The following is a 12,264-nucleotide window of genomic DNA, read 5'->3' on the forward strand; positions in this document are numbered from 1 at the left end:
GTGAACTTCCCCAGAACCAGATGTGTTGGCCCCTGCTCACCCCTATATAACTGACATGGGATAGGGATAACCCATTAGCTGGGATCTGGTCCCTGCCTATGATGACTAAAAGCCTTCACCACTCTATATCACACAGACATTCTTGCCGATTTATTGTCACAAAAAACAACTGCAATATGCTGGGACAGAAAAACAGGCAAAGAATCATTTACAAAGAATCATTAAATTCCATTTATTTTTCTTGCAGTTTGTTGAAATAACTGTTTAACGACTAAATCACATTTGCATGAATGGAGTGAATAAGAAGACAAGTATTTTATTATATTTAGATAACCTTGGCAGTATATACACACACTCACAATCAGTAGCAGCTCTCCAAAATACTTTGTTTTTATCCAATATAGAGATGCACAACCTGCTGCCCTACAGCTGCCAGTATCTCGCCCCACCGGCAGGTTGGGCACCTCTGCCCCAATAAATAGGAGGTCTCATAAAATGATTAATCCCAAATAAAATGAATAAATATTGACTCCAGTGACTGATGTGTGATACCATAACAGGGAGGTTGTATCACCAAAATTCCCGCACAGATACTCGCTTATATACAACACACGCTCATTTGAATCATACAGGGTTTAAATTAGAAAAAGCTTGGCATTTTCCAATTTCAAAATGTCTATAAATACCCAAAGGCATGTCCATTTTTAAATGCATCACATTTGGCTCTGGACATGGAGATAAACCTAAGAGAAATTCACAACCATTCCATCATGAGTGATGCCTTGATACATTGCTATATACAAAAGATTTGGGTTCCTTATTTAAAGTCTAATCATTCATAGGTTGAGTCTTTTGCTGGGTAAAATGTGCAATTTTAATTTTTTTTTTCTCATTCCTTTTTAATGTTTTCCAGGGGTGACCCTGCACACTTCATCTTTTTGTTCTGGTGGGTTTTGGTATGTTTGGAAAGGTGGTCACTTCTCATAAACCTCTTGCCGCACTCCTGGCAGCCAAAGCGTTTCTCACCAGTATGAGTCCTAAGGTGCCTCTGCAGTTCATCCGAGCGGGTGAAACTTTTCCCACATAACATCCAGTTGCAGATAAAAGGCCTCTCACCAGCATGCCAACGCAAGTGGGCCTTTAAATGGGAAGTTTTTCCATACACTTTGCCACAGCCTGGAAGATGGCAGATGTGGAGCTTCTTTTTGCCTGGTTCCTCGTTGCTTGGAGATGCTTGGCAGTTTGGGCACTTACACCTCCGACAGCGACGTGTAGAGTTTAGTAGTGTTTTGGAGGAGCTCTGTAGAAGTGCTGCAAACTGGGGCTGTGACCCAACAACTAATGGATTGGCTAAATGAAATGAGGGAAAATTGTTTGGACTTGTCTGCTGCAGGCTCCACCATGTCTGTTCATCAATGTGTGTTGAACTCAAGTGTCTTTGGGTCAAAGTGGTTGAACCTTGCATAAAGCCTGAGAAGTCTTGAGCCACTGCACTTGGGTCTTGGAAATGGTAGGCAGCATTGCTCTGCACTTGAGGAGCCAGTACTTTGACTGGAGACAAATCAAATGAATAAGCAGTAGGATCCGCTGGGGGGGTTAATGGGAGCTCATGAGAGGCAATAGTTTGCATGTGGCCAGGATACTGCACTTTAGGGACACCAAATGTCACAGCATGGGAGCCTATCCCTGAGTTGGCCGGAACATCATTGCTCCATAACTGAAACATTCCTGCAGTTGGAGCAACAGGATCGTATGCAGACTGTGTATACTCCCGGGGTGCGGGCTTGGCTGTAATAACAGGAACACAGGTTGATGGAAATAGGGCCAACGATGACAGAAGTCCTCCTTCTGGTGAAGAACTAGGTGTTCTGTCCTGAAATGTAAAAAAATAGAGAAGATTAAAAATTTTTTTGAAAACCAGATTTTCTATTTTTAAATTTTATTGTAAATTCTAGTGACTAGGATCCTTATTGCTATTGCTTCCCTTGCCTTGTAACCCTTATTACAAATGTTTTTATGGGATGTAAATACTGTGTCTCTCTAGAGCATTATGGGATATGACCGAGCACTATAAATCAGCATGATTTATCAAAATCTGACCCAAAGGTACCCTAAATCTAAACAAATGTTGCTTATTAAATAAGATATACTGCCCTTTTTCTTACAAATCTGCACTATATTATTTAGCAGACACCATATCCTCACAGATATTATACAGTTCATTAGAAACATACACAACACACATCTGTTATCTCTACACTCCCAGCTGTAGCAAAGGCACTGCAGTCGCTATTGATTGCTGGCAGCCAAAGTGTGCGAGTTCAGGGACAATCCCAAGCTGAGAGCCACATGTGCCGACTCCAATTGCACTCTGTGTTAAGCCACCCACATTGATCTTTGGCTGTTTTAATTACTGCTACTTAGTAGCAATGATCAGGATGCCATTTCTGACTATGACCCTTTTCGATCAACTTGAATTAAAGTACATATCCCACTGCTACTATAGGCACCATCTCTCCCTACTATACCTGCTATCCAACAGCCACAGTCCCTTCCCAGAGGCTATTATCCCCCACTGTTACTATAGGCACCATCTCTCCCTACTATACCTGCTATCCCACAGCCACAGTCCCTTACCAGAGGCTATTATCCCACTGCTACTATAGGCACCATCTCTCCCTACTATACCTGCTATCCCACAGCCACAGTCCCTTCCCAGAGGCTATTATCCCCACTGCTACTATAGGCACCATCTCTCACTACTATACCTGCTATCCCACAGCCACAGTCCCTTCCCAGAGGCTATTATCCCACTGCTACTATAGGCACCATCTCTCCCTACTATACCTGCTATCCCACAGCCACAGTCCCTTCCCAGAGGCTATTATCCCACTGCTACTATAGGCACCATCTCTCCCTACTATACCTGCTACCCCACAGCCACAGTCCCTTCCCAGAGGCTATTATCCCACTGCTACTATAGGCACCATCTCTCCCTACTATACCTGCTACCCCACAGCCACAGTCCCTTCCCAGAGGCTATTATCCCACTGCTACTATAGGCACCATCTCTCCCTACTATACCTGCTACCCCACAGCCACAGTCCCTTCCCAGAGGCTATTATCCCACTGCTACTATAGGCACCATCTCTCCCTACTATACCTGCTATCCCACAGCCACAGTCCCTTCCCAGAGGCTATTATCCCCACTGTTACTATAGGCACCATCTCTCCCTACTATCCCACAGTCCCAGTCCCATTTTAGAGGCTAAGCATACAGCACAAAAACAATGCTCCTCAAAATGCCAATAATTCCCAAACAATTCCCAATAAGAGCCAATGCAACTATAAAAACTTAATGCAGTAACATAATCCAAGCAAGGTGCGTGCGACTGCAACCTGCCTGCGACCAGTTACTACAGGACGACTTTACACCAGGGAAAGCGCCAGAATTTCACTTCCGAACCCCTTTCCTAGTGAGCAAGTTACTGCCGAACTACAACCCGCACCAGCAGCTGCGAGCCCTGCCCTGACTAACAGCTAAAGGGGGTCACTGACTATAAGAAATATGTTTGGAAACGAAACAATAACCAACGGGAAAATATCGGCCCTATATAGAGCAAGCAGTCGCACGAATCAAGTACATGGGGCAAAAGGCGCAGTCAATAAATCGCACACCACCTGCAACTTATACTGCAAAGGGTATAAAAGTGTTATTAGGCTTTAAATAAAAGCTCCATTAGCCCCACAGACCGCACATTATTATTACCTGTAAATAAGCCTGCAGTGTGTTGTCTCTTTGCAGAACCAGAGAAGCCATGAGGTTTGTCCCGCTGGAAGGAAGCAGCAGCTTTACAAGATCATATCTGGTTTGAAGAAAGTGAGTAGCTGCGACAGGACTCAGAGAATGCGACTCATCCCAGCCTCCGCCTCTCCGCTCCTTCCACCTACTGTTTCATCACTGTGCAAACTTTTTTTTTTTGACTGCCCCTCATCCAATCAGGAGTGCGTGTGGATTGCCTTTGAAGTGAGGAAGCTAACCAATCATTAAAATAGATTGAGCCACTTTCAAAGTGGGGTCTAGTTGAATCCTCCTTAAATGTACAGACCCCCTGCTGGGTGAGTGTTATGTATGCAAAGGGATAGCTCTGCTGTCAGGATGTATAGAGCTTTTGTTGGGGGGTGGTGGGGTTTTTTGTTTTTTTTATCTCCTTTAAAGATACACCAAAATGCTGAGCAGATTGGTGGGAATTGATTGTGAGAGGAGACACATGCAGCAATGAATGAGATGCATCAGGCTGCTGTACAAGAGGCCCAAACACTCAATAAAGCATTGCTGTGTGTTCAGCAGGGAAAGGGTTACACTCAGTTCTAATTCAGCCTGTTAATAATTGAGTCAATCTCCAGAACCAGGATCTGATAGAAGCAATACAATGAACTTCAGGGCAACATCTGCTTTTTGGACTTTGTATTAACCATTTCAGCCCCGGGGGAGGGTTCAAGGAGTTAAATTGTTTTCAAACATGCTTTCTCTTTTGCTAGAGGGAGTGGGCAGTATTTACCTACAGCAGAGAGGTCTAACTGTTACCTGTGTTCAAGGCCTGTCCTCACTCATGGGGGTAGAAGTTAGCAGCAAGGGGTGATGCTTTACAGCGAGAACGCTTGGAGTTGGAGATATGGGGGCTCACTGCAACAAGACTGGGGCCTCAGTCTAGGGGAAAAGTCTGTTCCAACATCAATGCTCCAGCTTTTGCTGCTGTCAGGGGTGTCTCTGGGTGTTGCAGTTCAACAACATCCGGAGGGCTTGATGTATATACAGAAAGTTATTTTTTAATATAACATCATATGTAATTTGTGCTTTTATCAACAATGCTTGGGGTAGCAAGGCAAACACCTTTCACTGACCTGCCTGAGAAGTACCCCTGGTAAGGAAAATCAGTACTGCAGTGGGTGCATGGAATAGTCTCCCTGTAGAGATGGTAGGAAGTGAATTGAGAAAAGACAGACTGAGTGAGACAGGCATATACAGCCTGCAGCAGGTAGGACACAAATAATGTGTATTGTAAGGACTGCACCACAGGGGCCCCAAAACAAAGCACCACCTTGGGAATGTGTTTGTAACACACGGGTGTGTCCCCAGTGCCCGTCTGTTGTACATGAGTAGAAAGACCTTTGCCTCACTACAAATACTCCCTTCTATTATATGTATGCACCTTCTTGTTTACAAAATAATATATAAACATTTGCTACGTTAAATTCAGGGATGTCCATTGTAGAGCATTTCGTCTGTTGTTGCAATACCGGTCTTGTGGGGGGGGGGGGGGGGGTTCTATAGGACTCATTGACTTTATGGTCATTGGACCATTTTCATTTTCTCCAGCCTACACCACATTTGCATGTATAACGAGCATATTAATATCTTCTCTAATTCCTCTGTTATTCAAAAGACTTCCTAGAGGTTGTTACACTAAACCTCTTAGCACAGGCCTTATTACTTATCAGAGCTGTCTTGGGGGGGGGGGGTGTAAAGCAGGTGAAACAGTTCTGAGCCCTTGGCCCTGGAAATATTGGATTCCTGTGGGCCAGAGTTATAGGCAAGAGTAGTGCATGGAGGCTCTGTAATGCCCCTGATACTCACACCTAGGCTATATATATATAGGTCTGTGTTTGTATTTCCTCTGCCCCCAGGCTGATGTCAGACGTGACGTGTTGTCGGCAAGCTGAAAAACACTTGCCGAGAGTACACCCCGCTACTGTAAATGCGTCCTACCTGTGCCTGCACCCGAATTAATGAGATAAGCTCAGGTGCAGGACATGTAGCCGATATACGCATAAAAACGCACGAGAATACGTCACGTCTGACATCAGCCTTACCTTTATACTAGTAATAAGCAATGAATTCTTAAGGAACTCTTGACAGAGATGTAAACCAACCCTATGCCATGAAGGTGATAATGATCCAGTCCTGAATTTTTTAAACCTAGTTCCTCTTCATCAAAATGGTAACATTAAATCAGGTCTCAGAAAGGCCCAACCTGGATCATTATCATCCTAATAATATGGGGTTAATGGACCTTTCTGTTTTAAATGAAGTTCACTCAGTTCTTACCCTGGGTGCCTTTAGAGGGAAGGTTGTCTCTCACCTTCATTATGTATTTGTATATGCCGTTTATTTGAAGGAAATATATTGCTACATCTCAATGTTGCATTGACAACCGCACTGTGGACACACATTATTCCGTTACTCCAATCTTTACCATCATGGAATCTAAGTCCCAGTAATATAACTACTTTCCAGCTGGACCATTGGCCAATGCCACGCTCATTGCTTTTTAATTGGTGTATTTTCCACCTGTCGCTCTGTTGGCATGAATGCAAAATGTAGGAAAGTTAAGTCATGCTCCAGGTCTTTGATACAGTGTTTCCTTATGAGTCAAAATCAGTAGTGTAAAAAATATAAACACCCAGAGAAACACTTCTTTTCGACTTCTTTCGCAATTATATTTACAAATAACCCCTCGGAAAATGTTTAATTACAGTATATTAGAAAGTTGCTAAGAATTATATTATTATGCAAAAAAGTGTTTTTGGGGTGGAGCTTCCCTCGGCTGTTCAGACATTATAGTTAGGGAAGCAATAGCAACAGTGGGGTTCTGTGTGACTTTGGCTATGATTTCCCAGTAAATTGTCTCAGTAAGCTGTGTATTTCTTGTTATAGACTGGATCTTTGTAAATTGTATTTTGCTCATGGAACAGTGGCATAATTATAGAGGATGCAGACTCCGTAGCTTCAGGGGGGCCTGAACTGTGGGGTCTTCTTCCTCTGTAACTGTAGAGATCCCCCCCTGGCTACACTCCTACCTGAGCGTGGGTAGGGAATGTGGCACACTAGCAAGTGACCGGCCAGGTGGGAAAAGGAGGGCAGGTAGTAGTTCTGGTGAGTGTGGCCCAGACTGTGGGTCTGCTGTATGGTAGTCCCCCCTCCCCAGCCCCTTCTGCTGATCTAACTTTGCTGTGTTAAAGGGCACCTGTTACCTAGAAATTGTTTCCTCCAAGGAGATGAAAATCGGTCAGCAAATCCCCCTTATCCCACGTCACACACATATCAAGCGAGTGGGGGACACATAATGGATGTGCCCCAACCTGTACCAGAGCTTCCTCTGGGTTCAGGGGCCAGAGCGCTTGGTACTATTTTTCCCCCCACAAGAAAGCGGAGGCTGGTGGAAATAATTTTTAGATTTGTTAGATAATAGGCACCCTTGTAATATACAGTGTGTGTATCTTCGTATTCTCTCTTAGCCTGCTGCATGTGCAACAGGTGGGGAACTTTACTTTCAGACATATTAGAAATTTTGACAGGTGAGCAGGAGTGTTTTAACCACCGCTGTTCTGAACCAGAGGGTTGGCATTGGTCAATATGCCCCATGTGGGTCCCCAGAAATGACTGTGACCTGACAGTATGGCTGTTCCAATGCAGGGGTTATTCCCGGATGGATTTTTCTGCATGGATAAAAGGATTCTGGTGTTTTGTTTAGTTCTGTATCCCGTTGCCATTTGCTTGTATCACTTATCTTAATCAGTAGGTGCATTGTTTCCCTGGACTGGTCACAATGAGCATATAGAATGTACATGATCTGCATTCAATGAAAAGGCAGTTTCATTCCAATACAATGGTGAGAAAGTAAACAAAGGGCGACAGGATATTGCAAGCCACTGGGGTTCTTTATCAGAGAAGTAGTGGCAAAAATTGTCTAAAAGCAATATACAGCTTTGATATGGAGTGTACATTGTATTCGGGCTAAGGTCGTTTTAGCAGATTAACAATAATATTGTGGAAGATAAGGTAGGAAATAGAGAAAAAGAATCTAAATGCATGTAATTGTATCCAGTCATTTGGCAGTGCTATCAGTGGAAATCTCACGTTTTGTGCCACATTGAGGGAGACAGTCAGGGTCGAACTTGGACTGGGGGTATCCAGGGCCTACCAGGGTTGTCCCCTCAGGGGCCATATAACCCAGTCGCAGACTTCCCCCCCAGTTCTGAACCTTTACCATTCAGGGGCCACATAACCCAGTCGCAGACTTCCCCTCCCAAGTCCTGGACCTTTACTTACCCCCCTGAGCCGCATTACTTTTATTTGTGGCCGCGACAAAGAGGGATGAGCTTCTGGGTCAGAGAGCAAGTCAGGAGGGGGACTAGGTTGGCGGGGCACCCCTGACAGGCCCACCCAAATGACATCTGGCCTAAAATTGGTAAAATCTCAAATGGGCAGGTTTGATTTTCCATTGGGTCCCATCCAAGAGCCAAACATTCGAATTTGCCCAATATTGGCCACCTAAGGTGGGTGTATCAGGAGAATATCCACTCATTTGGCAACCTCGGCAAATGAGCAGACTGCAAACTGTATGGCCATCTTTACTTCCATGTGCCAAACCCCTTTACTTCTATTAAGAAGTGACTGGATGTATTGCTGGGCATATGGATTCCATCAGTCTCCCCTAAGTGGGAATCACAACAGGTTGCCTGCTACCTGTGCCATTATGGGTAGTGGGATACTTCCCATTCAAGTGAATGGGAAATGATCCAGGGCAGGAATTGACATTCTAATTGCCACTACAAGTAACAGCAATCAAAATGCTACAAGTGCAACAGTGAAAGTGAACAATAGGTAGGTCAGTGCTGGAGCTTTCAGGCAATTCCCATTCAACACAATGAAAGATGGCAGAGGGCAGTTTCAGGCATTCTGAGTCTACTTTAGGCACTGAAAAATGAGGTGACCAAATAGGCCATAGACTGGGGAGTCACCAGGGCTGTGCTATTGATTTAGCATAATTAAGTTGGGTACAAACAGGCAGACCTGCCAGTTTCACTTGATGACTGAACGTCAGACAGTAAATCTCTACAGCCTTGTTTATACTGTTGGTGTCATATTAGGTGTCAGAAGGAGGCATGTAGGAGACAACAGGAAGCCAAACGCTCAAGACATTGGTTGCCACCTTCATATAGAGATGAATCATTTGGAACATGGTCGGCCAGCCTCAGCGAGCTGGAAAGTGTCTGTCACCCATGCCCATGGCCCTCCTCCTCCTCAGCAGGAGCAGCTCATCACTGCCACAAACTGTTACTCTAATGACACCCTTGGACACATCCAATGTGACATTTGGTTGTTCATTTGTGGAACTGCTATTGGTAGGAATAGTGAATCCGTTCCAGAATAACTTGGAATAGGGTATTGAGGTTTCATTAGTCGCATCAACCTCCTTAATATTATCTATTAATTTAGAAGTGAGAGCAATGTAACAAACAGGGCAATGAGAGATTAGAGGGCCCTCCTAATCAACTTATATCCTAGGCTTATTGGGTCAGGTTTGCCTTTGGGGTCCAACATGAGCTCAGGCCCCTCTCAGCTAATATGTTGGTGTAAATATATATATATATAGTTTAATATTGAGATCGCTGTAACAGTTCATAATAAGATAATATAGATTGTAAGCTCTACGGGGCAGGGACCTCCTTCATCTTGTGTTTCTGACTCTTATTCCAACTGCACCTTGTATTTATTGTATTTATTGTTGTACTTTGAATTTATCCATTATCTTTTGTATTTATCCATTATCTTTAACCCCCTGTCTGTATTAATGTATTCTACTGTACAGCGCTGCGTACATAAGTAGCGCTTTATAAATAAAGATATACATACATACATACTGCAAGAAGGATCCAAAACAGGAAAAAAACATTGACTCCAAATCTCATCACAATATAGATTGTCTGCTCTACAGGGCAGGGACCTCCATCCTCTTGTGTCTTTGACTCTTAACTTATTGCAACTGTATCTTATATCTATCTGTATTTATTGTAATACTTTGTATTTATCTATTTCAATACCCCTGTTTATATTAATGTATTCTACATAAGTAGCGCTTTATAAATAAATAATATACATACATACATACATACATACAATCATCTTTGACGGGCTCCCCCTCCTTCTATATCATGCCCTGTTTTAGATCTAGAAAACTATTTGGCTGATTTCTGAAAAATAATTATGGACTAATGGATTCCAATGGATCTATAATGATTTGGGGATTACATAACCCAAATAACAAACAGACTGATCTGAAATTATTTGTTATGAATTTATCTAATACAGATTGATAATAAATAAAGCAAGGGGAAAAAAAATCAACATTGCCCATCATTTTCTTTGGGACTGCTACATTGGATTTTTGTCTGCTTAGGGATAACAAATCCTGAAGGCTTGAACATTATAAATATTGTATTTCCAGTATATGTAGGTGGAAATTTTAGTAAATGAGCCCCTAAATATTTTGAATTACATTCTTACAAAGAATAAAAGGTACTTTGTCTGGCTGATATCTTAAATACCAAATTTTACTATATGTATAGTAGTCAGAGTAACCAATATTGAAGCCCCCTAGAGCTGAATGATAGCATTAGTGCTTTTTTATGTTTCTGCAGTTTATAGGGGAACTGAAATACTCAATCAGTTAAATAAATGGGTATTTACATGCACAGTAACTACCAGGGGGAAAAATGGCAATGTCATTATAACGATATGACTTGTCTTTATGGCTGTATAACGCCACTTCATTCCCTGATCCACTGATCAGTCACACAGCAAAAGTATAACCTGTGTTTTGTGTTGTGAGATCTCCCTTTCTATGCCCAAGAGATTGGAAACATTTGCATCAGCTTTGCATAGTAAATTAGCAAGTTTCCCAGCTTTGAAAGTCAAGGGTGAAAGAGTTAAATCTCCGAGGGCGCTAAGAACTAGGGGGGGAGGGGAGACATATCAAAGGGCCGTATTAACAAAAAAGTAAGAAAAAACATCTGTGTTACTTTAAGTAGGCGGCTGGGAGTCCCTTTAATGTGTTTTATTGGGGAGAAGTTGTTAATTGCTCTGACTATTGGCTTCCTGTCTTCCTTAGCATTGGCCAGCTGAGCGCTTTGATGTGCAAGCGACACAATCATCCTTATGCTGCAAAGGATTGCCATGCTGTTCCCTGTGTTTTCTTATGGAGCTCAGCACATGTGTACATAACACTGGCTCTCTGTGCCATCAGCTGCCATGCTGCTTACATTTCTACATTTACTGTTTTCTGTATTTTTAATTAGAAGAATTGAAATTTACATTTTAAATCTACTCTCCGGTGTAAGGGTAAATTGCCTTGTCATTTATTTGTAACTTGTAATTATGCTATTGCTATAGACTGGCAATCTTCTTACCTTTCATATTGCAATGTATGCACTCCTTATCAATATAAGCAGCACTAATACCATGCATGTGTATGGGGGATGACAGACAGGGCAATTGGGAGCATTATGACGCCCAGATACTGTACAGACAGGCAGCTTAATGCTGGCAATAGCCCTGAATCTCAATTATCTGCTGTTCAGGCAATTGTAGATCAGAAATGCTCACTGGTAGGTTTCCAAGTAATAATTGCCCATGTGTGGGACTTATGATACCCTACAAATGCACGCACATGGGGTCTGCTCCACTAGTAGTTGTTGATACTATGTCAGGGTACTATTTCCTACTAAGAAAATGGATTACAGGGCTGATGTTAGGGGTGTTGGGATGCATGTATAGTTCTAATGCACTGGGCATCCATCCCTAAAGTAAAAAGTACTGTCTCATAATGTACATCCACTTTGCATTTGGTCTATGGAACTGGGTGAAAGCCTGTATCAGGCCCTGGCACTGCTGGGGGGCAGGAGGCATATGGGGCCCAATAGAACATTGACTCATAATCAGTTTTACTATATGTCAATAAAAAAATGTCTTATTCCCAAAGTTTAGTGGGGGGGGGGGCGGCAAAAATGATTTTGCTGTGGGGCACAGTAACTTCCAGTTAGCCTGTTAACTACCTTAGCCTACAAACACCACAGCAAAGCAGCCAGGGCCTAAATGTGCCAGGTGTGGCTTCATTACAGTACCCACTCACGTCTTGCACATTGTTTAGGAATGTTTGCCATTTGCTTTGCCCATGAGCGTGGGCTACGGCTCAGACTAGGTCGGCATTCCTTGTGGGCCCCAACTGCCCCAGGCCAGCTCCCCTCTTTTCACCAAGAACTTTTGCACTCCTCCCCCAGTTGCGACCGCAAGTAAAAGGAACATGACATGACGGGGTGGAGATATGTCATCTGGCTGTGAGTTTTACAAGAGTGGAAGAGTTAGCAGCTGGGGTGGGGGGCCCATAAAGTGACATCCCCAGTAGATACCCCAGTCTGACA

The 12,264-nt window shown here is 43.2% G+C and overlaps 1 protein-coding gene across 2 annotated transcripts; it reads right to left on the bottom strand.

The window, feature by feature from the left end:
* Nucleotides 1–204: 204 nt before the first annotated feature.
* On the bottom strand, nucleotides 205–4,074 carry sp5l (Sp5 transcription factor-like). Of its 2 annotated transcripts, none has more exons than XM_012956400.3 (2): nucleotides 3,770–4,074; nucleotides 205–1,873 (listed from the first exon to the last, which is right to left on the bottom strand). In XM_012956400.3, the coding sequence occupies exons 1-2, from the start codon at nucleotides 3,818–3,820 to the stop codon at nucleotides 890–892; spliced, it is 1,035 nt and encodes a 344-aa protein (XP_012811854.1). In that variant the 5' UTR covers nucleotides 3,821–4,074; the 3' UTR covers nucleotides 205–889.
* Nucleotides 4,075–12,264: the final 8,190 nt, after the last annotated feature.

Source organism: Xenopus tropicalis, chromosome 2 (assembly GCF_000004195.4).
Source record: "Xenopus tropicalis strain Nigerian chromosome 2, UCB_Xtro_10.0, whole genome shotgun sequence".
Lineage (NCBI taxonomy): Eukaryota > Metazoa > Chordata > Amphibia > Anura > Pipidae > Xenopus > Xenopus tropicalis.

Bases quoted from the DNA above. Each gene is read 5' to 3' on its own strand.
- sp5l (XM_012956400.3), bottom strand. From the start codon at position 3,820: ATGGCTTCTCTGGTTCTGCAAAGAGACAACACACTGCAGGCTTATTTA. The intron at 1,874-3,769 runs GTAATAATAATG...TTTACATTTCAG, and splicing joins CACTGCAGGCTTATTTACAG to GACAGAACACCTAGTTCTTC.